The sequence below is a fragment of the Psammomys obesus genome, unplaced genomic scaffold (assembly GCF_907164565.1).
Source record: "Psammomys obesus unplaced genomic scaffold, mPsaObe1.curated_primary_1811, whole genome shotgun sequence".
NCBI lineage: Eukaryota > Metazoa > Chordata > Mammalia > Rodentia > Muridae > Psammomys > Psammomys obesus.
Window position 1 is genome coordinate 5475135 of NW_026593286.1, and position 27361 is coordinate 5502495.

At 38.8% G+C, this 27361-nt stretch overlaps 1 protein-coding gene across 7 annotated transcripts in view; it reads left to right on the plus strand.

Annotated features, from left to right (window-relative positions):
* The window catches only part of Usp40 (ubiquitin specific peptidase 40), an 83765-nt gene that overhangs the window by 3124 nt on the left and 53280 nt on the right, over nucleotides 1-27361 (plus strand). For 5 of the 7 annotated variants that reach the window (XR_008721179.1, XR_008721180.1, XM_055616367.1 and 2 more), the window contains 8 exons: nucleotides 1204-1271; nucleotides 3058-3171; nucleotides 5555-5719; nucleotides 7635-7781; nucleotides 10942-11085; nucleotides 16308-16436; nucleotides 24368-24463; nucleotides 25524-25631. Coding sequence is in view for 5 of the 7 variants with exons in the window: in XM_055616367.1 (XP_055472342.1) it covers nucleotides 1204-1271; nucleotides 3058-3171; nucleotides 5555-5719; nucleotides 7635-7781; nucleotides 10942-11085; nucleotides 16308-16436; nucleotides 24368-24463; nucleotides 25524-25631 (971 nt within the window). In the remaining 2 variants the exon portion in view is untranslated. The remainder of the gene's footprint in view (nucleotides 1-1203; nucleotides 1272-3057; nucleotides 3172-5554; nucleotides 5720-7634; nucleotides 7782-10941; nucleotides 11086-16307; nucleotides 16437-24367; nucleotides 24464-25523; nucleotides 25632-27361) is intronic. The other 2 variants (XM_055616365.1, XM_055616370.1) reach the window with 2 other exon arrangements.

A 27361-nucleotide genomic window follows, 5' to 3' on the forward strand; every position in this document is an offset into this window, starting at 1 on the left:
AGGAAGGAAGGAAGGAAGGAGAGGCAGTTTGTGGAGAATACCAGGAGCTTGGGAGCTGTAGATCAGTTTCCTCTTGTCTGTTCAAGCATATAGTTGGACATTGTAGTGTGCTCTATGTCCTCTGCATGGTTTGGCACAATCGTGTGAGGTAAGATTTGCCAAGGGTAAGGACCAACAGATTCTGATGGAGGAAAAGGGACTTTTTTCTTTATGTCTTTTTGGGGAGTAGTGTTTTAAAGTTAGGCTAAATTGAATCCCATTATATTGTCAGTACATTGCAGTGAAGGATAATGGGAGATTATTCTAAAAAGCCCTTTAGTGGTTTTGTCCTTTAACCTGTAGCTTTTAGTTTATTTTTGCCCAGCCCCAGCACTTAGCGAGAGAGAACATTGTTAAGAGTAATCACTCAGACATCAGTGCTTTTCATTGAAGAGGTATATTATTCCATTTCTCACTTTACCTCAGTGGAATGTTTTAAAAAAGAAAAATCTGAAAGCTAGTGCAGGATCATTGCCATGTCTTACTACTTGCATTGTAGAAAAGGCATTTGCACACCAAAAAATAAGGGACAGGATCTCAAGGTAAAAGTCATCCCGTCTGGTTCTTGGCTTGAAAGGTTGGTTAGCAGCCTCATACATGAAAACACAGACCTGTGACATTTTCTATTTTCTGAGACTCCTTAAACTTCTGAGTCTGTTTTCCAAACGTAGTGAAAACCAGTATTTTTTCTGTTTATAGCAGTTTTTGTTTGGGGGGAGGAGGTGGCAGTGCCAAGTCTTGGCACATTGTTAGATAGGTTCTCTACCGTTGAGCTACATCCTTAGTCTTTAGATTTCTGAGACAACCTCTTATTAGATAGATCAAATTGTCCTTGAACTCGATTCTCCTGCCTCTGCTTCAGGAATGCAGGGGTTAAAGGATGTCCCATAGTGCTCTGCCTGTTTATATTTTTATATTCCAGTGATCTGTCATACTGATGTGCCACTTGATGGACACATACTGGTACATTATTTGATGTTTGTTCTTAGATCAAGTAGACAAAAATGTTAAAAGAATGCAAAATGTGTAAATGAAGGGGATAAATATTGCCTTAGTCATTTCTAAATTATTTGCTGATACTGCTTAATGGGGGTCTTGGCTTCCTAAACAATTTTCTAAGATGAAGTCATCGTTTACATTATGTGACTCTCCTTTTTTGTTTAGAAGCTTTATTTTCTCTTGGTCCGGAAGAGCTCGGTTCTTTAGAGGATAAGGATAAACCTGATGCAAAGGTACTAAATTTATAATTTGTTGGATCTTTTAGAGTATTCAGGAATTGTTTGGAGGTTTTTTTTGCATGTGTATGTGTGGTGGGTACATGCCTGTGCATATGCATGTTTGCCTCTGGGAAAGTGTACATATGTAGCAGGTGAACATACATGTGTGTACATATGTGGAGGCCAGAGGTTGATGTCCTCCATCACTCTTATTCATTGAGGCAGGGTGTCTTGTACTGTTTTAGCTAATTTACCTAACCTGATTGTCCTGGTGACCCTGAGAGCTGAGATTAAGGCAGGCCATCACCCCTACCCCACATTTAACTGGGTGCTGGGCACCTAGACTCCAATGCTCATTCCTGTGTGGCAAGCACATTACCCACTACAGTATCTCCCTAGTCCAGGAAATGTTGTGTAAGGAAAGAATTAAGTGTCTTGTTCATGGAAAGCACATTTATTTATTACAAGGTATCATCTTTATTGACAGTGATTTGCCTCATACTTAATTAGCAAAGACATTTTCCTCCAAAAAAGTATGGCTTTTCCAGAGGCTGCTGTTATAAATATGCCTCACTTTGCTGTGCTTATTCTAAAGGCAAAGGAGAGGCTTAGAAACTATCCATGCTGGCCAACTAGAACATCTATTTAGTGCGTTTATTTGCTAGGTCCTGAATACATGGTGGAACCCTGGAAACCACTATTTTCTCAATTTAGTCTTCTGGAAATACATTGAGGAGAAATTAATACCTTGTTTGTATATTGCTGAGGTGGAATTGTCTAAAGCACAGCTCTGATCATGCTCTTCCTGCTGGAATCTCACGCAGAAGCCTTTTTAACACACTTAGGCTCGGGTCTGTGGAACAGTGGTGGATTTGTGATGCAGACCTGTGCTTCAAAAACAGCTTTGTGGCAAGAAATGATGTTAGTGATGTCAGTTTCTTTCCAGTCTGTTGCAGAGCAATGCTTTTGTAGTATGTATTTTTAATGTAGTAGTATATCTTTTCAATATAGAATTGTCATAGGTGTTGCTGACTGCTTGTTCTCCCTTTGAATCTTTAAAGTTGGCCCGCACACTGGACTCAGAGGCCCTGCTCTCTAGCCTGGTGCTAGGAGAAAGGGAGGCAGGATGTAAGCTAGCTTTGAAGTTTCAGAGCTCCAGGCTAAGATATGTGTGCCTGAAACATGGATACATTCACCTGGAATGTGTGTGTATGGAGATATTTTAGAGGAAAGAAAGGAACTATGGGAATTTTATGTCTGTGATCATTTTTGTGGTTTGTTGGGACCCATTTGAATTGTTTTTGTTTTTGTTGTTGTTGTTTGTTTGTTTTGGTTTGGTTTTTCAAGACAGAGCTTCTGTGTGTAGCCTTGGCTGTCCTGGACTCGATTTACGAACTCACAGAGATCCACCTGCCTCTGCTTCCCTGAGTGCTGGGATTACAGGCGTGCACCACCATGCCCACCTCATTTGAATTTTTAATATTGATCTGATCTATGTCAAGGGAGAAAATTCGAGACCACTAAAACCTTTTGGACTGAATTAGAATTTTAAAATAAGTAAATTTTTATTAGTTCGCCTCTATAATGAGGGATTTGTGCCCTTTCTACTGAGTGAACCCGAAGACCGAAGAAAACCAGTCTAGAGCTTTTGAAATCATCACTGGCGGGGTTGGGGATTTAGTTCAGTGTTAGAGCCCTTGCCTAGCAAGTGCAAAGCCCTGGGTTTGGTCCTCACCTCTGGAAAAAAAAAAATCCTCACTGGCCTGGTCAGCATTCATCTGGAAATGCTCCTCTCTCCCAGGTTCGGGTCATACCTTTGCAGTTGCAGCGCTTGTTTGCTCAGCTTCTGCTCCTGGACCAGGAGGCCGCATCCACCACAGACCTCACTGACAGCTTTGGGTGGACCAGCGATGAGGTAGGAAGTTGCCAGCAGGGAGCAAGGGGTTAACTGGCTTTACATTTTGTCGATAACCCTTAATTTTGTCTTGGGGCACATGTGTATATTTAGATGCTTACTGAATATAGGCTGTTACAACTAGCTATGACTTGGAATTGGGAAGAATGTTGTTAACAGGGAGAAATATAGGAGCTGATTTTTGAAATTAGGACTCAGTGTAGTTTAGTTGAGCTTTATCACATGTTACACTGTTGTGATTTACTGTTTAGGTTTCAAACTGTTTATCAACTCATCAGTTTTCAGCAATAATGGATAAACCAGTGGATTTTTAGAATGCTGCCACCTTTGTGATGTGCTTCTTGCTTGACTCTGGGTACTCTAATGAGAATATGCTGCAGTCAGATCAGTGCCTTGTCAGATCTCCTCATATCCCTATCCTGACCCCTAGCTTTTCATTTTCCCTTTCTGACTCCTGACTTTTCATTTTCTCCACCCTGACCCCTAACTTTTCCTTTCTTCCTGTATCTGCTGTAGGACATGACTCACTTTTCTGTTCCACCACATAGAAACAGACATCTGTGGCAACAAGTAAGGGTCTTGTCAGTACTGATGACTTGTCAGCAAGCATATCAGTTCAGACAATTCAAGGTCTCATTATTTTTAGTAATTCCTACAAAACTTCTCATCTGAAGCCTTTAACCAGGAGCACTTCTTAATCCAGTGATAATGCCCTGGGGCAATAAAGAGGTAGGCTTGGGCTTTGAAGCAGGTGATGGCATGTTCCCTAAACAGGCATGTTACATTCCAGATATAGACTGGTTTTCTTCTGTCTTCTGATTCACTGAATTGAAAGGGCACTGATTTTTCCCTTTAAAACAATAACAACTTCTTTGAGGTTTGCATGCCATAACATCCACTCTTTCAAAAGGCACAGCTCAGTGGCTTTTAGTATTTTCATAGACTTAGATGTCCATCATCATAGTCAGTTTTAGGGTTTTTTTTTTTTTTTTTACTACTCTAAAAAGAACTTCCATGCATTTGCAGTCCCTTCCATCCACCTCTTCCTCTAGCTCTTGGTTAGTCCTTAACCTACTTCCCATTTGTAGATGTGCCTGTTCCTGCACATTTCATAGGAATAGAGTTATATTCTATGTGATATTTTCTAACTGGTATATTTCACTTAAGATAATGTCAGAGCTCATTCCTTCTTACTGCCCATTGAGCCTCTGCTGTGTGGATATGCCACATCTCAGTAAATTCTTTTTGAATTTGAGCTTCCAATAGTTGCTGGTTTCATAATTCTTAAAGGCCTGAAACACTTTTCTTAATTCTTTTATTTTTTGTAAGTAAAATAAGTGGTAGAAGGTCTTTGAGGTACCTTTGCCAAATAAATGAGGACTCAGAAACAGACCTTGAAGTTTTCCTTCCCTTTCAAACCAGTGCTATAGGACGGATTTACATCCCTTGGTATCTTATATTCTAAAAGGCAAGAAAAAGATCATCGGCCTCATACATTACTTCAGCTTTCATCCTATTTACCTGCCACATGTCACATAAACTTACTTTTATATTGTTCCCCCTGTATGCCTCTCTACACTCTGAATTGTTGTTCTGCCTCCTTTTGGTGTTCCTTGGTGAAGGCAACAGTAGCATCAATGTGCCAAGGCTGGAAGACACTTTGCTGTGTCTGCTGTGTCTGTTATGTCAGTGGGGTGGGCTCAAGGCCCTAGTTCCTCCTGGTGCCCTGGACTTGGCCCCTGGTTCTCCCTTTCACTGTCCTTTTCTGCCTCCTAGTGATGGAGCACACTTGTAGGTACAGATTGTTCTGAAAGACTAGTTTATACACAGCCACACAGAATGGATTAAAGCAATAACCAGTTTGAATTTTTCTCAGCAACACTACATTATTCTTATTTTTGTTGGTTTACATTTCGCAGTAGTCCTGGTTTCTGTTGTCCCCCAGCCGTTGTGATCTATTGAGGTTTACACTGTGCACACACTGCTGGTGTATACACTGGTCTGAGCCTGTCCTGTCCTTTTCTTCTCTCCTTCTTGTGACATGGCAACTTCACAGTCACTGAGTAGTTGAATTGTGTGTACACACTAAACACTCCCTAGTTGTATTTTTATTTTATAATATAAATAAAAAGAGGTGGTGGTGTTTTAACCTGTTTAGTCATCCGTACATCTAGTCAAAGATTTTATGTTTCTATTACTTGATAGTATTCTTTAAAATCTATTCTTAAAATTTTTGAAGCAAAAGTTATATTTAAAGTCAACTGTTTTAGCTGAGCATTGTGCCTGTAGTGCCAGCACTCAAGCATGAAGATCGTAAGTTCATGGCCAGCTTTGGCTACCCAAAGACTTTGTCTCCAAACAGAAACTATTACCTGTTTTACAGGAAATGAGACAACATGATGTGCAGGAACTGAACCGAATTCTCTTCAGCGCTTTGGAAACTTCTTTAGTTGGGACCTCTGGTCATGATCTCATTAATCGTCTATACCATGGCACCATTGTGAACCAGATTGTTTGCAAAGAGTGTAAGAATATCAGTGAGAGGCAGGTGAGCATATAGGATTTCCTCTTGTAACAAATCATTGTAAATTATAATTCAGACAATGACATCTATCGTGCTCTTCTTCCACCATATGGGTCCCGGGGGTTGAACTCAGATTGTCAGGCTTGGCAGTAGAGCCTTTACATACTGAGTCCTTTCACCAGCCTGCAAGTTCTTGAAATAGCCTTTATTCAGTGCTCTGATATTTCTTTTAAAAAATGTTTGGGAAGATGTTTACACATGGACATTTCACGAAAGAAGCCAGTGTAAAAAAAGTTCCCTAGGCACTTGAGAGATGGCTTGCTGCTGCTCTTCCAAAGGACTGGTGTTCCATTCCCAGCACCCACGTAAGGCTGCTCACAGCTGCCTGCAGCTCCAGCTCTCAAGGATTTTTTGGCCTCTGCAGACACCAGCACACACATGACCTAAACACACATCTCCAATTAAATATTATGTAGTTTGTTAATATCCTTCAGGAAGTATGTTTGTGTGTGCTTACATTTATATGGTATATAAACTATCATGTAGAGCTGGTACATTCCTGTTTGCATTATGATTTTCAAGTGAAAATCATAATTTCTTTGTGATGATACAAATTGCCTATTCAGTTTGGTTGGGAATTTGACTGTGTCAGTGTAATCATCTCTGTTGCTTTTCAAGTCCTATTTAGCAAGTGGTTTCATTATTGAACATTTAAAGAAAATCTCCTTTTTTATGGCAAGAGTTGTAGGGTGTTTCTATAGCTGACTCTTTGAATGGAAAATTTAATATCATCTTCCAAATGTGTTTGCTGCTATTTTAGAAATAGATGCAAATATATAATATTAATAAATATATGTGTTAAGTATATCTGTGTCCTTTTTTTAAATTTGTTTATTTATTTATTTGGGTCCTTGAGTTTGAGCCTGGGGTCGTACATATTTACAGATGCTGGACAAAGATACTACTTGGAGCTATAACTTTTTTATTTCTTAAGGAAGAGTTGAGGATAAAAAATGCTGTATCTAGCTCTTCTTATCCGTGCTAATAGAAGCTGTCTTGGTCAGCCTAGTTTGAAAATAACTGAGATGTCATATGTGTTTTTGATTGACTGAACTCTAATGCAGTAATTAACAAAGCAGTGGTAAAACATGACATACAAAAAACACATAGAAATTATAAACAGTAACTTTCCATGTACATATTGTTAACATAAAGTATTAGTTCTGTTACTTAAGAATTTTGCCATGAATTAACTAGTGCACTGCTATTTTTCAGTCTCCATAACCCCGTGTATGAACAGAAGTATAAATATTTAAACTTGCCAAATTATAATAGCATTTATTGCTAGAAGAAATACAATTCAAATGTTGTTTCAGTAGATTTAAGAGATTTCCTCTTTACAAAATGCCACCTTTTTAATTTTCATAGAAATACCTGTTTAATCTGGATCAAATATTTTTTTTCTTGTCATTTTCTCAGCATATCTTCAACCAACTTTATCAAGAGAAAATGAGGAAGTTTATATTAGAAAATTTAACTATGCTGAGGGGTGGCTATTACCGTTTTAAAGAAGTGTTAATAAATTGTGTGTATGTGTGTTTGTGTGTGTGTGTGGTGTATGTGATACTCAAACTCAGGTATATATCTTTTTGCAGTTTATTTCCTGACAAAACATGAGGTTTTATTGTATCTATAAGAGTTTAAACTCATAAACTCTTCTCCTTTAAACTATTTATCTAATGAACTTTAAATTATAGTTTGACTTAGAAAGAAGAATAATTTAATGATAAGAATTTATAATATGTAATCATGGCATGTATATCTTCTTGTGTGCAATGTTTTGGAAAATATATATATATGATCATTTCCAGTATTTATTTCAGTTGTAAACCTCTTGAAATCATTTGTTCTTTCAGTATAATATTCTTTCATATTTCAGGAAGACTTCTTGGATCTGACAGTAGCAGTCAAAAACGTGTCTGGTTTAGAAGATGCACTTTGGAACATGTATGTAGAAGAGGAAGTTTTTGACTATGAAAACTTGTACCACTGTGGAACCTGTGACCGACTGGTTAAAGCAGCAAAGGTAACTATGCCTTCTGTCTTAGGGTTTCTATTGCTGTGATAAAACACCATAACCGAAAAGCACATTGGGGAGGAAAAGTTTATTTGGCTTACACGTCCACAGTGCTGTTCATCACCGAAGGAATCAGGACAGGAACTCAAGCAGAGCTGGAACCTGGAAGCAGGAGCTGATGCAGATGGTGCAGGATTGCTCTGCCTGCCTTCTCACAGAACCCAAGACTGCCATCCCAGGGATGCCACTACCCACAATGGGCTAGGCCCCACTGATGACTAAGAAAATGCTGTAGAGCTAAATCTCATGGAGGAATTTTCTCAACTGAGGCTCCTATCTCTGTGAAGACTCTAGCTTACGTCAAGTTGACACACAAAACCAACCAGTATACTTCCTTCCCTTAGTGTTCGGAGGCAGGAAGCTATTCTCACTGAACTCACCTGTATGAAGTCAGGAAGACACACTTTACTGCTTTGAACACTACAGGTTGAGAAGATGTGTGTCTTATTACTTGTCTTTTAATTTTTACAACAGAAAAAAAAAGTTAAGCTTTATTAACCTAACAACCGCTTCTGTGGACAATGTGTTGGAGCCTCAGTGTTTCTTCAGTATGCCTGTTAGTAAGCATCAGGAATGCTTACCTTTCTAAATGTGGCCTCAGCAGTTCTCCCTCTCCTCGTGAACAGCAAAGCAGGACAGACAGGGCTAGAGTGGCTAAATTTTTTCTCAGTTTTAGCTGAGGCGAAGCTAGCTCTTGTGGCCTTATGTACAGTTATTCCTGTGGGCTTAATTACTTTATATTCTAGGGAGGCAGAAAAACTCCAATAAGAAAACAGAGAGAGGGTTACCACTTAAATGCGGGCACTGCTCTGTAATTTCCATACATTATGTATTTTGCTCATTGCTCCTTTATGATGCTACTCTGCTTTGAGACGGCAATCACTCAGCACTGCTGAAAATGGCATGCTCCTGCTTTTCCAGCTGGGGTTGTGTGCTCTTCCAGCTGGAGGAACGGTTCTGTGCTTTCCTACCTGAGTTTACCTACACATTCTCCAGGAGTCTGACCTGTGGGTGGCTATCTTTGAAAAACAGATTTTGGAAAAACTTTTGAATTATTTTTTTTCTCCTGTAGTAACCAACTATATTTCCTTTTCAACATCCTTTCACAGCTGTATGTGATTTCTGTGTGAAATTGGCTTTTAATATATTTTATATGGTTAATTGCCAAAAAAAAGTCATGTTAGCAGATTTCTTAAGTATTAGTAATTCTTTAATATTAATATAAAATTATGATTAGAGATGGTGTATGTACGTGTGTATATACTGTTAATGCGTTTCCCATTCCTCTGGTTTGGATGTGCCATTTGCCATACCTCCCTGGCCATCCTCTTAGCTCCTTCTCTACCTCTGACCATTGTGTCACTTTTTTCTTAGCCTCATTAGAATTGAGTTCCTCTGATTATTTTAGGAATCTTTGAAATGAGTTTGGAAATCTTCAATATTATAATGCATACTTTTTTTTTTTCTTCTGTTTTGAGACAGTCTTTCTATGTAGTCCAGGCTGATCATGAACTTGCTATATAGCCCAGGTTATCTTCAAACACTTACTCCTTCTCCTTATAAATCCTGGTATTATAAGTGTACATTATCATTCCTAGCCTTTTTTAAACTTTTTTTTATAGAATATATGAAACTTCAGTTGTTAAACATATATAATTATTGTCTTCTACAGAGGTGCATTTTTCTTCCTTAAGGCCACCAGTGCAAGAGCTGGGGACAGCTAACAACTCTTAAAAAGCAACTTGATTAGTGTTTTGTTTTGAGTGGGGAATTAAAACAACAGCAAGATATGTGCTTTTGAATTTAAACAACAAATAGGGGCTGAGAGGTGGCTTGGTGGTAAAGAGCACTGGCTGCTCTTCCAACAACTGGAATAAATTCCTAGCAACCACCTGGTGCCTCATCACTGTATGTAACTCCAGTCCCAGGGGATCTAACTGTGTCTTCTGACTCCTTGTGTACTATGCATCTGGGTAGTACACAGACACTTATGATGGCAAAACACCTATATACAAAATAAAAATAAATATTAAACAAAGAAACAGATAAACAACAAATAAAACCCCATCAGTAGATCTTGAACTCTAGGGAGTCAAGAGTCCTTTTTCATAGTCTAATGACAACTATGAATCTTTTCTTCAGAAAAAAAAATGCATATACACATACAATTTTGAATCATTCAGAGTTCTACTTCTTCACTGAATAAGATTTATGTGTGTGGTAAGTGAAATGGAGATCCAAGGAGCAAGGTGAAAGGCCAAGGGCTAGGCAGGAAATGAACATTGACAGAAAGAGAGCACCCAGTTAGGACACACCCATCAAATGTTAATTTTGGATAACAACCCTAAAAACATAAAACTGGCTTATAAATGTGTTGTATGTGGTTATTAATTTTTACTATTGGTTTATCTTCTAGTAATGCTTGCTGTTAATCTTAAACAGCTGTATAACCAAATCCATACAGAGACTGGGTTTTTAGTTAACCTAGAACACAATGCTGGGCAATATTTACCCCCTCCTAAACCTCCAAGCCCTCAGTTTCCTAACATTTAGATTTCCCACATTATACTTGCTTTTTGTGAAATCTTAGGTCTGGTTCATGTTCCACGTCTTCCAAGATCTCTCCTCCAGCTCTGCTCTCCTAGCTCTCCTAGCTCTCCTGTTGCCCCTTCTCCCACTCAGCCTTCTGGCTCCTCCCCTCTTTCTTGTCCTCTGGCTCTTCCCTGCTCAACATTGTGTGTAGTTGCTTTATATTGTTCTGTTTACACAAGAGTTGAGACAGGATGCTTAGAATGAGTATCACAATGCAATATCCGGATTGAAACCAGAGAGTTGGGGGTGGGGTGGGGGAGAAATCAATATTTGAATGAACAAGGGTATGGTGTATACATTAAAAAAAAAAAAACATTAAAACAACATAAATGTTTTGTTATAAGCATAACGACACCATATCATTCTTAGTTCCATAAAATAAATGAGTTTATATAGAATTCAGAATGTGTGTGTGTGATTTAAGAATGCATTTGTAACTGTATCATATGCCATTTTTTTACTACCTTGTGTAGCATTATGTATCCTTGTGTAACTTTGTCAATTTTTCTTTTTACAGTCTGCCAAATTGCGTAAGCTGCCTCCTTTTCTTACTATTTCATTACTAAGATTTAATTTCGATTTTGTTAAATGTGAACGCTACAAGGAAACTAGCTGTTATACATTCCCCCTTCGGATCAATCTCAAGCCTTTTTGTGAACAGGTTTGAACCTTTTATTTTTAGATTCTTTCTCTTTCCCTTCCAAGATTAAAATACTCAGTTTATTGTATGATTTCTCAACCTTGGCCCTATTAATATTTTGAGTTAAATTTTTTGCATAGTATGTGTGCATCCCTATTGAACTGACAGGCCAGAACATCTTCAGACATGGCCAAAAGTCCCTGTCTCCTAAGAGGAGGGAGTGGTTCAAATTGGTTTCTTATACTCCTTTTGAATTTCTTCTTTTGTTGTTTCTTTGAACAACATCTCTTTCAGCCCAGGTTGGCCTTGAACTCCAGTTCTATCTCTACGTCATGGGTACTAAGATTACAAGCCTGTGGTCCCATGTTTGACAGTCCTTTTGGTGGTGGATAGGTTCATAAAAGTATATTTCATAGTGAAAGTGTAAAATCCAGTGTGAAGTTCTTCCTCACCCTCTTATACTTATCATTTCTTTTTTTTCGTTTCCATATGTTATACTGTTCCCACATGTGCATATTCTTGACCAGGCACATATCCACATATGAAGGGTATCATGTGCTTTTTCTTGCTAAGATTATATGATCTTGATTAATATTATAATTTTAAGTCTATCCATTTTTTTTCTGCAAATTTTGTGATTACATTCTCGTCAGAGCTGCTGAATAATATGCCAGGTTTCCACATTATCTACTTATCCAATTTTTTGTTATAATGAATAAAGCAGTGATAAACATGGGGATGAAAATATCTTCATAGTAAGTGTCCTGGCTAGTTTTTAGGCCACCTTGACACAACTAATATCTCCATAAGATTAGATTACAGGCAAGCCTGTAGAGTATTTTCCTAATTTGTGATTGATGAGGGAGGGCCCAACCCATTATGGGTGGTGCTTCTCAAAGGCTCATTGTCCTGGGTTCTGTAAGAAAGCAGGCTGAGCAAGCCGTGAGGAAGAAACCGGTAAGTAGCACTCCTCTGCCTCAGCCTCTCCCTCCAGGTTCCCACGAGGTTCAAGTTCCTGTCTTAGCTTTCCTCAAGTGAACCATGACTCTGGATTTGTAAGCCAAATAAGCCTTTCTTCCTCAAGTTGCTTTTGGTTATGGTGTTTCATCACAGTAATAGTAAAACTAAGATAAGTGGAAATTGGAGCCAAGATTATAGGGTATTGCTGTGACAGACCTGACCAAGTTGTTTTGAGGATTGTGTAAGGGCTTTGGAACTTTAGGCAAGAAAAGCTGTTGAGTGTCGAGATCTTTGTTGGAGCTTGGAAGGTAGATTGAGAACAGCGCAGATGGAGGCCTGGCCTGTGAAATTCAGAGGGAAGTTTAAAGACTTTCATGGCTGTTTGCTATTTTGAATTAAGATTCTGTGGTTCTAGTCAGCTGGAGCTGAAGAGTCACCCTGAATAACAAGCACTACTAAAGTGAAACCTTTGTTTTACTGGGAGAATTGATGCTGGTCAGCTGGAGCTGAGTAATTAGCAGTGATTAAGAAGAAACCAGCATCACTGAGGTGAAATCTTTGGGAAAGTGTTTCCATAGTGTCAAAACACAGATGTTGTGCCTTGAGCTGGCACTGAACTTAGCAATATATAAGACTCTCATAGATGATACTTGTTTTGGAAGCATGAAGGTCTTGTGGAGAGCAGCTGAGGCTTGGCACTTTGAGAGGTCAAGAAAAGTCATTGGTGAAAATGCAGTCTCTGGAACTGCAGTAGCAGTTGAAGCCCCAGGATTGAAAGGGTCATGGAGGGAAGATGAGGCGTGGTACCCATGTGGAGAGCCCAGGAGAGGCTATTGGAAAAAGTACAGCTCTGTTGCAGCAGGAGATCCCAGCATTGTGAAGATGCCAGAACCATGGGAATATCACCAAGGACAGGAGCAGCCATGGAGTGGGGCTGGCCTTATCCTAGAACAGTCTGTGTGGGCCAAAGAGGGTAGAGCTGGAGAAATGACCCAGGCCCTTTGGGGAACCCAGATCATGAGTGAATCCCAAACATTGGGCACTGAGTTATTTATACTGTTTGAGTTGGTTTTGCTTGGTTCAGATTGTGACTGTGCCCTGGTTCCTCCCTCTTGAAGTACGAAAATATTTAACTTTTTTTTTTTTTTACCGGAGCTTACAGTTGAGAGACTTTGAACTTTTAAAGCTACCTTGGGTTTTTAGAGTTTGAATATTTTAAAGAGACTTTGGACTGTAAAGTGTTTGTGTTTTTTTTTTTTTTTTTAAAGACTGTAGGACTTTTGAAAGTTGGAATGTTTTCTAGTGTGAAGTTTATTAATGTGTGACTTGGGGGATGAACAAGAAAGGAAAGATTATGGCTAAATAATGTTGCACTAGTATATCAAGTTGGCAAGGGGTCAATTGTCCTGGCTAGTTTTTAACAGCCTTGACAGACCTAATGTCATTTGAGAGGAAACAACCTCAATTGAGAAAATGCCTCCATAAGATTTGACTATAGGCAAGCCTGTAGGGTATTTTCCTAATTAGTGATTGACTTGGAAGGACCACATCAATTGTGGGTGGTACCACCTGTGGGCTGATGGCCCTGGGTTCTATAAGAAAGCAGTCTGAGCAAGCCAGTAAGTAGTATTCCTCCATGGCCTCTGCATCAGCTCCTGCCTTAGAGTCCTTCCCTATTTGAGTTCCCTTAATGGATTGTGACTCAAGATATGGAAGCCAAATACACCCTTTCCTCCCCAAGTTGTTTTTTGTTAATGGTGTTTTATCACAGCAGTAGGAACCCTAAGACAATAAGATTTAGAGTTTTCTGAGTATGTTATATACCCAGGAGTGAAATACTAGGTTGTATGTAGTTACATTTTCAATTTTTTTTTTTTTTTGCTAAATCTCCAAACTTATTTCCATAAAGACTATATTAATTTATACCTCCAGCAATAGTGAATAATGTTACATTTTGCTTCACATCCTTTCCAACATTTATTGTTACATTTGTTTATGATAGCCATTCTGATTGCGGTCAAGTGGTACCTCAAAGTAGTTTTAATTTGCATTTTCTTGATGCTAGGGATAGTGAGAATTTTTTAAAAATAGTATTGGTCATTTGTGTGTGTCTGTTTTAACTGACTATTAAATTTGTTTGCCTTTGTGTTGACTGGCAGTTTTATTTTCTTGACATTTAATTTCTCATTTCTATGTAAATTCTGGATATTAGTCCCCTGTCTGAAGTATAGCTATGAAAAGTTTTCTCCCATCCTGTGGGCTGTGTTTGCCAACAGTTCTGCTGATTGTTCCTTTGTTATACAGAAACTTTTTATTTTCATTTAGCTCTGTCTTTTGACATTGGAGTTAGTTTCTGTGTGTTAGTGTTCTAGTCAAAAAGTTCTTGTCTTCCCTGGTATCTTGAAGGGTATTTCTTATGTTTTCCTCTAGAAAGTTCAGTGTTGCAGGTTTTAAATTAAGGTTTATGATCCATTTTGAATTAATTTTTGTACAAGGTGAAAGATACAAATCTAACTTTATCTTCTCCAAGTAGAAACCCAGTTCTGCCAGCACCATTGCTGAATAGGCCACCTTTTATCCAATGTGCGTTTGTCAAAAATTAGGTGGTCATAACTTTGTCTCTATTTCCAGGTTCTCTATTCTGTTCTATTATTCCACCTATTTCTTATTACATGTCATTGTTTTGTTTAAGAACAGTCAGCTAGTGAATTTCTGTGTTTAATATGTGTGTGTGTGTGTATGTATGTGTGTGTGTGTGTGTGTGTGTGTGTGTGTATATAAATTTTTTAAACTTCATGACTGAGCCTCCCTCTAATTTAGGCCCCACTGCTGAGTTCTGTACAGTTTGTTTTGTTAGTGAATTTCTATCCTTAGGGTCTAGTAGTAACTATTGGCTCTGGCCTGTTGCTGACATACTCAGGAAAAAAAAATATTTTTCAAGAGTCACTAATATACTTGCTTCTCATTTTATAAAAGATAGTTTGTCGCATGATTCTAACATACTTTGATATATCAAAAAACTGGGCACTTATCTAGGAAATCCATATTAATTTTACTTTTGAATTTCTGTATTGAGAAAAAGGTCATCTTTTATCTTTGTGTGTCTTGTCTTTAGACTGAATAAGACATCTTTAAATGCCACCCACTTAAAAACTATAGTTCAGGAAAAAAATTCTTGAAGTATCTTGTATCTCCCAGGTATCACCCATGTGTTTATTTTACATTTCAGATGACACTGAGTTCAAAGCCAGCAGAGACCTTATGTCTTATGTCATGTGGTTCATATTCCTAGAATGTAAAGACTAAGCCTTCACTGTCTGCCTGTCTATCTTTATTCCTCCTTTCCTTCCTCTCTCTCTTTTCTCTCCCTTTCCTTCTTTTTTGTTGTTGTTTAAGACAGGGTCTTGTGTAGCCCAGGTTCACATCAAACCTGCTGCGTAGCTAAAGCTTTCCTCTTAAGTCCTGTAATTACAGAGGTGTGCCACCACAACTGGCTTTTCCTTTTTTTTTTTCCTCATCTAGAATTTAAAGCATCTCTTAAATCTAATGTAAATTTTTTTCCCATTGTTATCATAGGAATTTACCTGTTGGGTCACTTGTGATTAATTGCAATTATAGAAGAGGTTGATTATAGAATTAGTAAAGCAAGAAAGAACTTGTTCATTCTGCTAACCTAACTACCTCTGAATAAGACCAGGTGATATTCACAATTTCTTAATTCATATTCTGTGAAGACAACTAAAATGCCAGGAGGACCTTGACCTTGAGGCAACAAAGCAACCTTCTTGGGATATTAGACAGTTTTGGTAGGAAAAGAGCATATGTCCTAAACAGCATAATGGGCATAATGCAAATGTGGCTTTCTCTACTAACAGTCTAGCACAGACTCATTCTCTTAGTTGAAGCTGGTAAAAATAACATCTTCAGATACATGTGCTCAGTATGGTTTGATTACCAAAAAATCAATAAATTAAGACTTAAAATTCAGCTGTGCATAGTGGCTCATGCCTATAATCTTAACACTCAAGAAGCTGAGACAGGAGGACCTCCAGGAATTGGAGGCCAGCCTCAAAGAAATGAAAAAAATGTTTTTAACTTAAGCCCAATTATTTACATTTATCTTTATCCTTAAATACAGTAATAGCATTTTGAGTATCAAGAGACTAAGCAGCAAAGGGGCCTAACTGAAGTGTGAATATTACAAGGAAGTATCTTAGTAGTTTCAGGGGCTGAGTTCTTCTTGGGTTATGTGTAAACTGTATCAGTGTTTATTTTTCTTTTAGAGTGAACTGGATGACATGGAGTATATGTATGACCTCTTCTCTGTCATTATCCACAAAGGTGGCTGCTATGGAGGTCACTACCATGTGTACATTAAAGATGTTGATCATCTAGGAAACTGGCAATGTCAGGTAAGCTTGCAAATTTGGTTAACAATAACTTTGTAATTTTTTTGCATTTATACTCCTGTTACAGTATATTCTGCTGGTCATTCTGCCATTAGTGTATACTGCCCCTCTGGAAAGATAGTCCTGAAGGTTCATTTTACATGTGCTCCTCGGTGCCCTCTATCAAGAATCTCCAGTTGCTAACCTAGTGACATCACTGTATGAAAAATTTGAAATAAAGTTGAGAGCATCTAGCCCCTATGCTCATACAATGCTTTGTGTTTGCCTACTAGGCACAAGGATATTCTTTTCCTGGCTATCCATCAAAATCGCAGACCTTTAAAATTGTCTTCTACGGTCTTTTTCAGTAGCACGAGGCTTCGCTTAGATCATGAAAGATATACCTACAGCCAGGCGCAGTGGTGCATGCCTTTAATCCTAGCACTCGGAAAGACAGAGGCAGGTGGATTACTGTGAGTTTGAGGCCAGCTTGGTTTACAGATTGAGGACAGCCAAGGCTACACAGAGAATGCTTGTCTCGAAAAACAAAACAAAACAAAAAAAGGTACACCTGCCTCTGAGCCAGTCCAGCTTCAACCTAGGGAGCCAGTTTCAGCTTTTCTTGCCACCTCCTGTAGTTTTGCTCAGTTGCTTTCAGAGTTGCAGCATTTCCCAGCCGGAAGCCTGTTAACTCATAAAATATTAATGTGAGATTTCATTTTCAGGTTTTAATGATTCTTCTGTCTTCCTCTGGGGCTGTGAGTTCTAGAACATGCCTGAAATTTTGTATTCATCTCTTGAGCAGTGACTTGCTCTTCTGTAGGACTGTTAGAATCCTCTGCTGTTAATGTAACTTCAAGGAAAAGGCTTTGTGTTCTCTTCATTGCTTATCTAGTGGTTTTATTTTGTATTTTCTTTTTGTCTGCCTTCCTATCTGTCTGTTTGACACTGTCTTACTTTAAAGTCCATGATGGCTTGTAGCTTACACTCATTCTGCCTGTCTCTCAAATGCTGGGTCTCTAGGCATAGGTATGGGCTGTCACATCCAGTTGCTTATCTATTGAAGTCCTGTTTCCTCTCAAAAATCAAATAGTTGTCAGAAGAAAGTAGGCATGGTGGCATACACCTGTAAGTCTAGCACTTAAAAAGCTGAGGCAAGAGAATCATGAGTTTGAGGCCTGCCTGCTACAGACTAAGACCTTGTCTCAATACAAACAAAAGAGAATAAGCAGAATAAGGATTTTTGTGTGTACTTGGTATATTTTCTGTGGATTTTTAAGTGAGCTTTGTATATTTTCTATGGATTTGCATGTGCTTGCGTATTTTCTTGCCCATGGGGTATTCTTTAGGGTTTATTATGGAAGTGTGTTTTGCTATTTATAGTGAGCCCCTTTACCCCTTACATAGGTGATGCTAATGAGGTCATTCTTAGATATTTCAACATGGGACATTGTTGCCAGAGAAAACAACTATGTACTTAGAGAGTTAAAACTGGCAACCCCACCTTCTGACCATGGGGAAGGAAAAAGGACAGGAGATTGAGTTCACTCACTTCTACCAGTGATTTCATTAGTCATGCTTATATTAGTCAGAGACAGAACTTATAAAATGAAAATATAATTGTATTCTCATATAGCTATATAAAGAGGATTTACTAGAATGGTTTTCAGGCTGTGGTCCAGCTAGACCAACAATGGCTGTCTAGCAATGGAAGGTCCAAGAATCCAGTAGTTGTTCAGGCGTGAGGCTGGATGTCTCAGCTGGTCTTCAGTATACACCAGAATCCTGAAGAAGTAAGCTCTAGTGGCAGTGAAGGAGTGGACTTGCCACTGAGAGTAAGAGTTAGCAGGTAAAGAGTGAACAGTTCCTTCTTCCATGTCCTTTTAAATAAACTGCCAGCCAAGATGTGGCCCAGATTAGAGGTGGATCTTCTCACCTAATAAGATCTGGATTAAAAGTGGGTCTTCCCACTTCAAATGATTTAATTAAGAAAAAAATTCCTCACAGGTGTACCCAGCCATTGGGCTTTAGTTAATGCTAGATGTAATCAGGTTGACAGCCAAGAATAGCCGTCACAGTGTTCCATAGTAAAACTTCAGTAACAAATTCTTGAGTAACAAGTTTGGAGATTTCAGGTGCCTGGAATGTGGGAACAGAGGTGTGGCACCTACTCCATCAGTACAGAAGCTCTTCCACTCAGATTTCTAAACCTTACGCAGCAATCTTCTTCATCTGCTCTCTACGCTGATGTCTTTTGTGATAAACTGTAGTGAGTTCTGCACATGGTTTCAGAAAATTGTAGTTGGTGTTTGAAGAAAGGAGAAACCAATCTTTTGAGACCGACACCTCAACCGGTGGGATCTGGCTATGACCATATAGCTAGTGCAGGATTGAGTGGAAATGTAGGCATTCAGTTGGTGCCAAAGAATTGGGGAATTGGTTGTTTAAAAACTCAGTCCCTTTTCTCCCTGCTTTGAGTCAGCCATAGGCTTTTTTCCCTGAAGCTTTTCTGTATGAACATTGAAATGAAAACTCTGTGTCAGAAAGGCTGGGCTTAGTTGTACTGTGATAAAATGTCTGACCAAAACAACCTAAGGAACAGTTTATTTTGTCTGACAGTTCCAGAGTCCAGTAAAGCATGGCAAGAAGTCATGGTCTCAAGAGCTCAAGGATGCAGCTGGTCATACTGCATCCATAGTCAGGAAGCAGAGGAAGATGAATGCTTATACTGAGTACACATTCTCTCCTTTTATAGTCTAGGATCCCAGCCCAGGAAACGGTGCCACCCACAGTGAGTGGGTCATCCCACCTCAATTAATTAATTAATTAATCAAGATAATTCCTATGGTGTTTTAAATACATATCACCTCCATAGACCATCTGTTTGAATGCTTGTCCGTTCAGAGTGGCACTATTAGGTGGTGTGGCCTTCTAGGAGGAAGTGTGTCACTGTAGATCTCCAATGCTCATGCTATACGCAGAGTGGCACATAGTCCCCTTCTGTTGCCTGCAGATCAAGATACAGAATTCTCAGCTCCTTCTCCAGCACCATGTCTGCCTGCATATTGCCATGTTCCCACCATGATGATAAAATGGACTAAACCTCTGAAACTGTAAGCCAGCCCCAATTAAATGTTGTCATTACCAGAGTGCGGTGGCGTACACCTTTAATTTGGGGGGCAGGTGGATCTCTGAACTTGAGGCCAGCCTGGTCTATACAGGGAGTTCCAGGACAGCCAGGACTATATAAAAAAATCCTGTCTCAAAAAACCAAATAAATAAATAGGTATCTATAGATAGATAGGTAGGCAGGCAGGCAGACAGATGGATGGATGTTGTCCTTTATAAGAGTTGCTGTGGTCATGGTGTCTCTTCGCAGCAATAAAACCCTGACTAAGACAGAAGTTGGTACCAGGGACTGGAGTATTGCTGTGATAGGCCTGACCATGCTTTTGTTTGAAGGAATGTGGATTTGGACACTTTGGATTAGGAAAGCAATAGAATGCTTTAGGCAGAGCTTAGTGGGCCATCTTAGTAGGAACATGGAAGATGGTGGTCCTTAAGGTGATTTGGACTGTGGGAGTCTGGCTCAAGAGGTTTTAGAGAAGAAGAATTTTAGTATGTTGTCTAGAGATTGCTCTTGTGATATTTTGCTGAAAAATGTGGCTCCCTTTTGCCCTTGTCTGAAGAGTCTACTTGAGGCTAAAGTGAAGAGATTAAAAAAAAAAAATCTCAAAACAGCCGAGCATAGATTGTCCTGTGGTTCACTCATATGAAGAGTGTTTTGATCAAACAGCTGAGGAAGGAAAAATAAAAACTGTATGGTTCAAGGGTTAAAGGGGCACCAGGAAGTGGAATGGAGCCAAGTCCTGTGTTCAAGGAGATAAACACATTCAAGTTGTTAAATGGAATTAAGGGATGTTTCTCTAGGGACATTGTCACCTATTTTAAATTTACAATTTAATATGTTTGCGGTTGTACAAGGGATAGTTATATCATGTTAGGCATTATTATGACCTTATTGTTTATTCATTTATGGTTTTATGAGGGATAGCTACATCATGACTTGGTTATTGTTTTCATTTGGACATAAGGAGATATATCATGTGTCAAGTTGACAAGGGGTAAATTGTTGCCCCCCTGGGACTGCTTTTTCCCTGGGGTATTGAGGCATGTTGCAAACCGGGCTTGAGAGTTTTCAGTGAATCAGCTCTCCTTTTTGGGTGGGGAACAAGAGCTATATAAACCTTGGGGAATGAGTAGGGGCTTTGGGGTGATCATCCATCATTGGCTGGGGCCAAGGTGCTGGGAGTGCTTCATTTGCATGAAGAGGAATTCCAGATGCTTGCTGGACATGTCTCTGTAAGGACAGAAGTTTAATCTGAAACCTGGCCACCAAGCTAAGTAACCACCTCAGAGACAGCAGAGGTGGGGGTCATAAGGCTACACAGGGTACGCAGGGAGGAAACAGTCCTGCCTCACTCTTGCTCCATACAGGCTCCCAGGAGGGGAGGAGGCCCACATGACTCATTGGTTTCACAGATCTTGAGGCAGGAAGACAACATGCCTTTGATCCAGATCTTGAGGCTAGAAAACACAGACTTTTGATCTGGGTCTTGAGGTGGGATGGCACATGCCTTTAAACCAGATTTTGAGGCATAGTGGCCATGCTTATGGATATTCTCTCTTCGACTAAGGAATGCTGCTGAGGCCAGAAATGTGTCATGGATGTCCCTGCACAGAGGCCCAAAGAGACAATTAATTAAAAAAAAAAAAAGCTTAGGTCCCAGGTGTGATGGTACCTTTAATCCCAGCACTCAGGAGACAGTGGTATACAGATCTGAGTTGAAGGCCAGCCTGTCTACAGACCAAGTTCCAGAACAGCCAAACTTAGGCACTAAAGGAAACCATTGAAAACAGAAAATTGGCAAAGATATAATTGAACAAGGGGACCATGCTCCAGCCCCAGCAAGCAGCAGAACTTGGCAGCTTCAGCCACATAGTTCTAGCTTCAGAAGCTGTAAGTTGAAGCCTGGATTGCCTTGGAGACCCCAAGAGGTTAGAAATGCCAGAACTGTGGGATACCTGGCAAGGAAAGCTGCTTACAGGGAGTAGAAACAGCTCGTGAAAAAGAAATATGTTGCAGTCAGCAAAGGTGAATAGAGTTGGAGATCTGAGGTGATGCAGAATTTGGAGTTTGCCAGCTGGTTTTTGGTCTTGCTTTGGTCCAGTATTTCCTCACTTTGCTCCCTTTTCTACATGTTGGAATGGTAATGCATATCCTGTGCCATTACATGTTGGAAGTATATGATCTGCCTTTTGATTTTGATTTTATAGGGGATTACAGTTGAGAAATTGTATGAATTTCAGAAGAAACTTTGAACTTTGCAACTTTTAAACATTGTTGAGACTGTGATAAACTATGAGGACTTCTGAAGTTGCATTATGTTATGGCTACAAGCCTGTGGGGTGGAATGTGGTTTGAATAGGTATGGCCCCATAGACTCATGTGTTTGAATCCTTCTCCATAGGGAGAAGCACTGTTAGAAGTTGTGGCCTTGTTGGAGTAGGTCTGGCCTTTTTTGGAGGAAATGTGTCACTGTAAAGGTGGGCCTTGAAGTCACCTATGCTTAAGTGACACCCAGTGTGGCCCACAGTTAATGGTAGATGTTGGTCATAGATGCCTCAGTAGAGTGAGATGCTAAGCCTTCATTTTCCAAAGGAGCAGAGGCAGTCAGCCTTTTTGGGAAAAAAAAAAAAGACTGACTCCAGTTAGGTCACTGCAGTTACTTTTATTAAGTCAGTACACAAAATTAATTGGGGCTGGGAAAGTTTCCAACTACCAAACTTATCTTGCTTTTGCTGCCCATGAGAGCAGACAACCCAAACAAATCTCAGTCCCTTTGACCATGGCTAGGCATAATCAAAAGTAAGAATTCCAAGTTTTCCAGGAGTGTCTTAGGACCAAGGTTTGTGCAGCTGCAAGCTCTCATGTGATATACAAAGTGCAGACTTTCCAGGGAGACAACATTTCTTCAAGGTTCAAACAGTCTCAGAACAATTTCTCAGCCTCTAATACAAACGTAACCAAAGACTGTTAAAACATTTCACTCAAAGCCAGACACAAAGGCTCCACTTTACCTATCACTACACATAGTCCCCTTCTACTGCCTGCTGATCAAGATGTAGAACTCTCAGCTCCTTCTCCAGCACCATGTTCGTCTGCACACTGCCATGCCTACTAGCATAATGATAATGGACCACACCTCTGAAACCGTAAGCCAGCCTCAATGAAATGTTGTTAAGAGTTGCAGTGGTTATGATGTCTCTTCACAGCAATTAAACCCTAACTAAGACAACAACCCACAGACATGCCCAGTGCCTATCTTCCAGGTAATCTTAGATTTTTTTCAAGTTGACAGTTAAATTTATTTTGTATACTAACTAAAAAATAAATTTAAAAGAAAAAGATGATTTTTTTGTCTACTATCATTTTTAATAATTTATAAAAAGATGATAGATCTGGTCTGCCATAATCTGTTATTTCTTAACAATTTTTTTCTTAATATTATCAATTAACAGTTATGGTTTTAGCTAGCTTAATTACTTTTTTGATGGACTAGAGAAACGGCTCAGCTTACTTCTTTTCTTTTCTTTTCTTTTCTTTTTTTTTTTTTTTTTTTTTTTTTTTTTTTTTTTTTTTTTTTTTTTTGCTGCTTTTCAAAAGGACCTAGTTTTAGTTCCCAGTGCCTACCTGGCAGTACACAACCATCTGTGACTTCAGGTCCAAGAAATCTAATGCCTTCCTTAGGTCTCTAAAGGCACCGTGCACACATGAAGTACACAGATAAGCACTCATACATAAGATAAAATAATTCTTTTTTAAATTAGAAAGCTAAGAAAGTTATAATTTACAAACACACACAAACTTGCAGAGCTGGTGGCTTTAATCCCAGTACTCTGAAGGCAGAGGCAGGCGGATCTTGGTGAGTTTGAGGCCCACTAAGTCTACATGGTAAGACTTTGTGTCAAAAGTAGTTTCGCAAGGTAGCATATGTATGTTCTTTAAAGTCAACAAAAATTGCTTACCAAGGAGCATGTGCCACAGTGTCTAACCTAGGCTGTTAACTTTTTGAATGATAAGGAAGTAGAAATCAGTGTTTAAACTAAGCTTACAAAAATGGGTAGGATTTCCTTAAGCCAAATCAAAGAGTATAAACCTAACAGTAAAGACCAAAAAATATTTTGAATGAATGATAATGAACACAGATTACCACATTTCTTAGCTGAAAAATGTTGGAACCCTCTGTGTGTTATGCTATGTCTTAATCATTGTTCTGTTGCTATGAAGAGATGACATAACCAAGGCAACTCTCATAAAGGAAAACATTTAATTGGGGGCTTGCTTACGGTATCGAGGTTTAGTCCATTGTGGCAGAGTGCATGGAGGCATGCAGGCAGGCGTAGTGCTGGAGAAATAGTTGAGAGCTTTGTCCTGCTCCGCAAGCCGTGCTGGGCCTGGTATGAGTCCTGGTATGAGTGTTTTGAAACCCTCAACATCCACTCTAGTGATAACTTCCTCCAACAAGGCCATACCTACTCCAACAAAGCCACACCATCTTTAACAAGACTGTACCACTAGTCCTTCTCTTAACCACTCCCTGGTGACTAAACATTTAAATATATGAGCTTATGGGGGCCATTTATTCACACAGTTCCAGGCTAGACTCATTCTTTGTCTCAATCCTAATTTGCATATAAAGCCAGAGTGAATAAGTAAATTGTGTAGATTTACTTGATTAAACCTGACACTCAAAACTAGGTCTGCCTGATTCTCCAACTTGTATAGATTATAATGATATTTTTACCTTTCATCCTCCAGTGGCTTAAACATTCTTACTTGGTTAATTCCTTTAAACTGGCATCTGTGAAAGAAACACTGTTTTCCTTCTTAGGAGGAGATAAGTGATACGGATATGAATTTGAAAGCTCTTCAGAATGAAGAAGAGGCTGATGATCCAGTGGTGATTCTAAAGACAATCTTATTGCAGGTAGAGTGTGTCTTTGTACATACTTGTGTGCATGTAACTTACAGAGACATGTGTATGATGTATGTGTATGTGCATTTGTGTATGTGGTAGATTTATATGAGAATACCAGATGAGATTACTTTAGCGCTACCTCTAAAATGGAAAATGGTTTCAGTTTAATTTTTTTTGTTGTTGTTGTTTTGTTTTTTTCTTTTTTTAGACATGGTCTCACTGTGTAGACCTGGCAAGCCTGGAACTTGCTTTGTAGACTAGACTGGCCTTGAACTCAGAGATCTGCCTGCCCTTGCCTCCCCAGTGCTGGGATTAAAGGTGCATGCCCCCACACACTGACTCATTTTAACTTAATCACTAATGTTGGCTCTTTCCTGTAATCTCTCATCTTGAAAGGCTGAAACAGGAGAAACACCTTGAGTTTGGAGCCAGCCTGGGCTACGGAATGAAAGCTTGTTTCAAAGAAAACTCCATTTGTTCTGATGTTAGAACCACTTGTCAAAAAAAAAAAAAAAAAAAAAAAAGATAAGAACCAGGAATGTGGCGCAGTTGGTAAAGTGCTTGACTTGGGAGATGGAGGCAAGATGATAGGAAGTTCAAAGTCATTCTCAGCTAGCCTGGGCAACATGAGACCCTTACTCAAAACCAGCAAAAGAGCATTTTAACCTGTGGTCTTTGAAGTCCTTATCTCCAAGCTCAGCCCTATTCTGAAGTACTGGGGGCTAAAGGTTCAACATATTAATTTTAAGAAAACATAAAGCCTGTGTTGGCCACATTTTCCTTCTATTTTGTTTATTTTTCAAAAATCAAAAATAATATCAGGAATGTGGTAAACCTTAGGACTCCCTTTGGATAGTGCTTTTTGAATTTCTGTCTGTGGCCCTTGGCAAACGTGTTTTCAAATCCAAGGTCTTCTGAACTGTCTTCTGAACTGGCACTTAAGGTTACTTTAAATAATCCCATTATAAGTGTACTCAGGGTAGGATGAGCGGGTGTACTCCTGTTGATCCCTCTGAATTTGTGGTGTAATGATTTTGCATCAGATATTAACTGACATTTCTTTCATAAGGAGGAAGCCAATCAAATTCCCGTTGATCAGCTGGGCCAAAAACTCTTGAAGAAGACAGGGGTTTCTTGGAACAAGCAGTACAGGAGACAGCATGGACCACTGAGAAAGGTAGTGCTAGCGCTACCATGGCAACCTCATCCCAAGGAGACCATATCGTGATCCTGGCAGCACAGGTTCCTATGTGAGAGGGGCTCTAAAACAGATGAGAATAATCAGCATTTCTTTAGCGCTTAGAATTCTGCTGGCATGTTACAGATTGGAGTATATTTACATTATTTATGAAGAAATAAGGAAGAAAAGATGCTGTTAATTACATCAGAAGTCACTGTAAAGCTCAAGGAATAGTCAAGCGAGTTACCTGTTCACTAGTTTAAAATGAGATTCAAAAGCTGCTGTTACCAGAAATGAAGCAACTTCTTGGAGAACAAAGCATTTGCCTACTCTACTGAGTGTTGAATGAGTAACTAGACCACCAGAAAAGCTCACTCTTCTATTGCTTGCATTTGTTTGGTAATGATGTTTTTGGGAATTTTTCTATGGCCTCTAACTTCCTGGCATAAACATGTTCAAAATGCCCCCATTTTATCCTCTTAGTGTCTTTAGAACTTGAAGTTTTGGCTTCATTTCTCTTTAGTAAGATCCTTGCTTCTTTCTTCTCAACAGTGTTTCTACGACTTTGTTAAGGTTATTGTCAAAAGGCGTTTTAAAAAGCCAGCCTTTGCATTTGATGCTATTGGTATTTACTACTGCTTATCTGTTTTCTGTTTTATTCCTGCTCTTATTTTTAATTGTTTCTTCTTCAAAATATTTAATTCAGCATCTTTTTTGTAGTTCTGAAATGTACATGCTTTTAAAGTTACTGATTTAGCTGTACTGTCTCATCACAGTTTAAAGTTTTGTAATTTGCCACTTGTGAATTGTTTAATTTCCAAATATTAGGGATTTCTAATAACTTTTAATTTTATCTAAAAACTGATTTTTTGATTAATAACCATCTAGGTATGACTTCAGGTCTTCTGAACTTAGTAAGACTTGTTTCATGACTCAGAGTGTGGTCTATTTTCACAGGAGACATTGTTTTCTGCGGTTGGTAGTGTTGTGTTTTATAAATATCAATGAGGTCAATTGGTTAAGAGTCATCTTTATTCTCTGCCCTTACTAATTTTTTTTTTCCTTTTGTCCTGTGAATTACTAAAAGAAGGTTGTTTTTGTTTTTCCCATACTCTTCCAGTTATAATTAGGGGCTTATCCTTCCTTAGTTGTGGCTATTCTCACTTGAATACATCTTGAAGCTGTGTTATTAAGAATGTGTGCATTTAATACTATTGCAGCCCCCCGGCATCAAATGTCCTTAATCTCTGCTGACACCTTTCCTGTGAAGTATGGTATGGTATGAATTCCTGAATCTCAGGATTCTTATGCATGTCTTGGTTTCTTTTTGTGGGGTGCAATAAGGTTTTTTAATTAACTTGTCTTTCACTTTATATGGTTGTTATATTTGGTGTCATAATGCTATTTGAAAAATTAGCATGTTATCCTTTTAAGTTTTGGAGGTCTGAACTTAGGCTCTTTTCCATTTATGTTATTGATAATGCATACTGTTTAGCTTTTTGGTCTTGCTGGAAGTTTACCACGCTTTTAAACTTTTCAAGAAAACAAAGTTTTCTTGATTCTCACCACTTCTATTTTCTGTCAGCTGTGTTTGTCAACGTCTTCCTTTTTATTTGTTTTTATTCATTTACATTTAATGTAATGATTGATAGGATTGTCCTTAAACCTTTTTTTAAAGATTTTATTTATTTATTTATTTATTTATTTATTTATTTATTTATTTATTT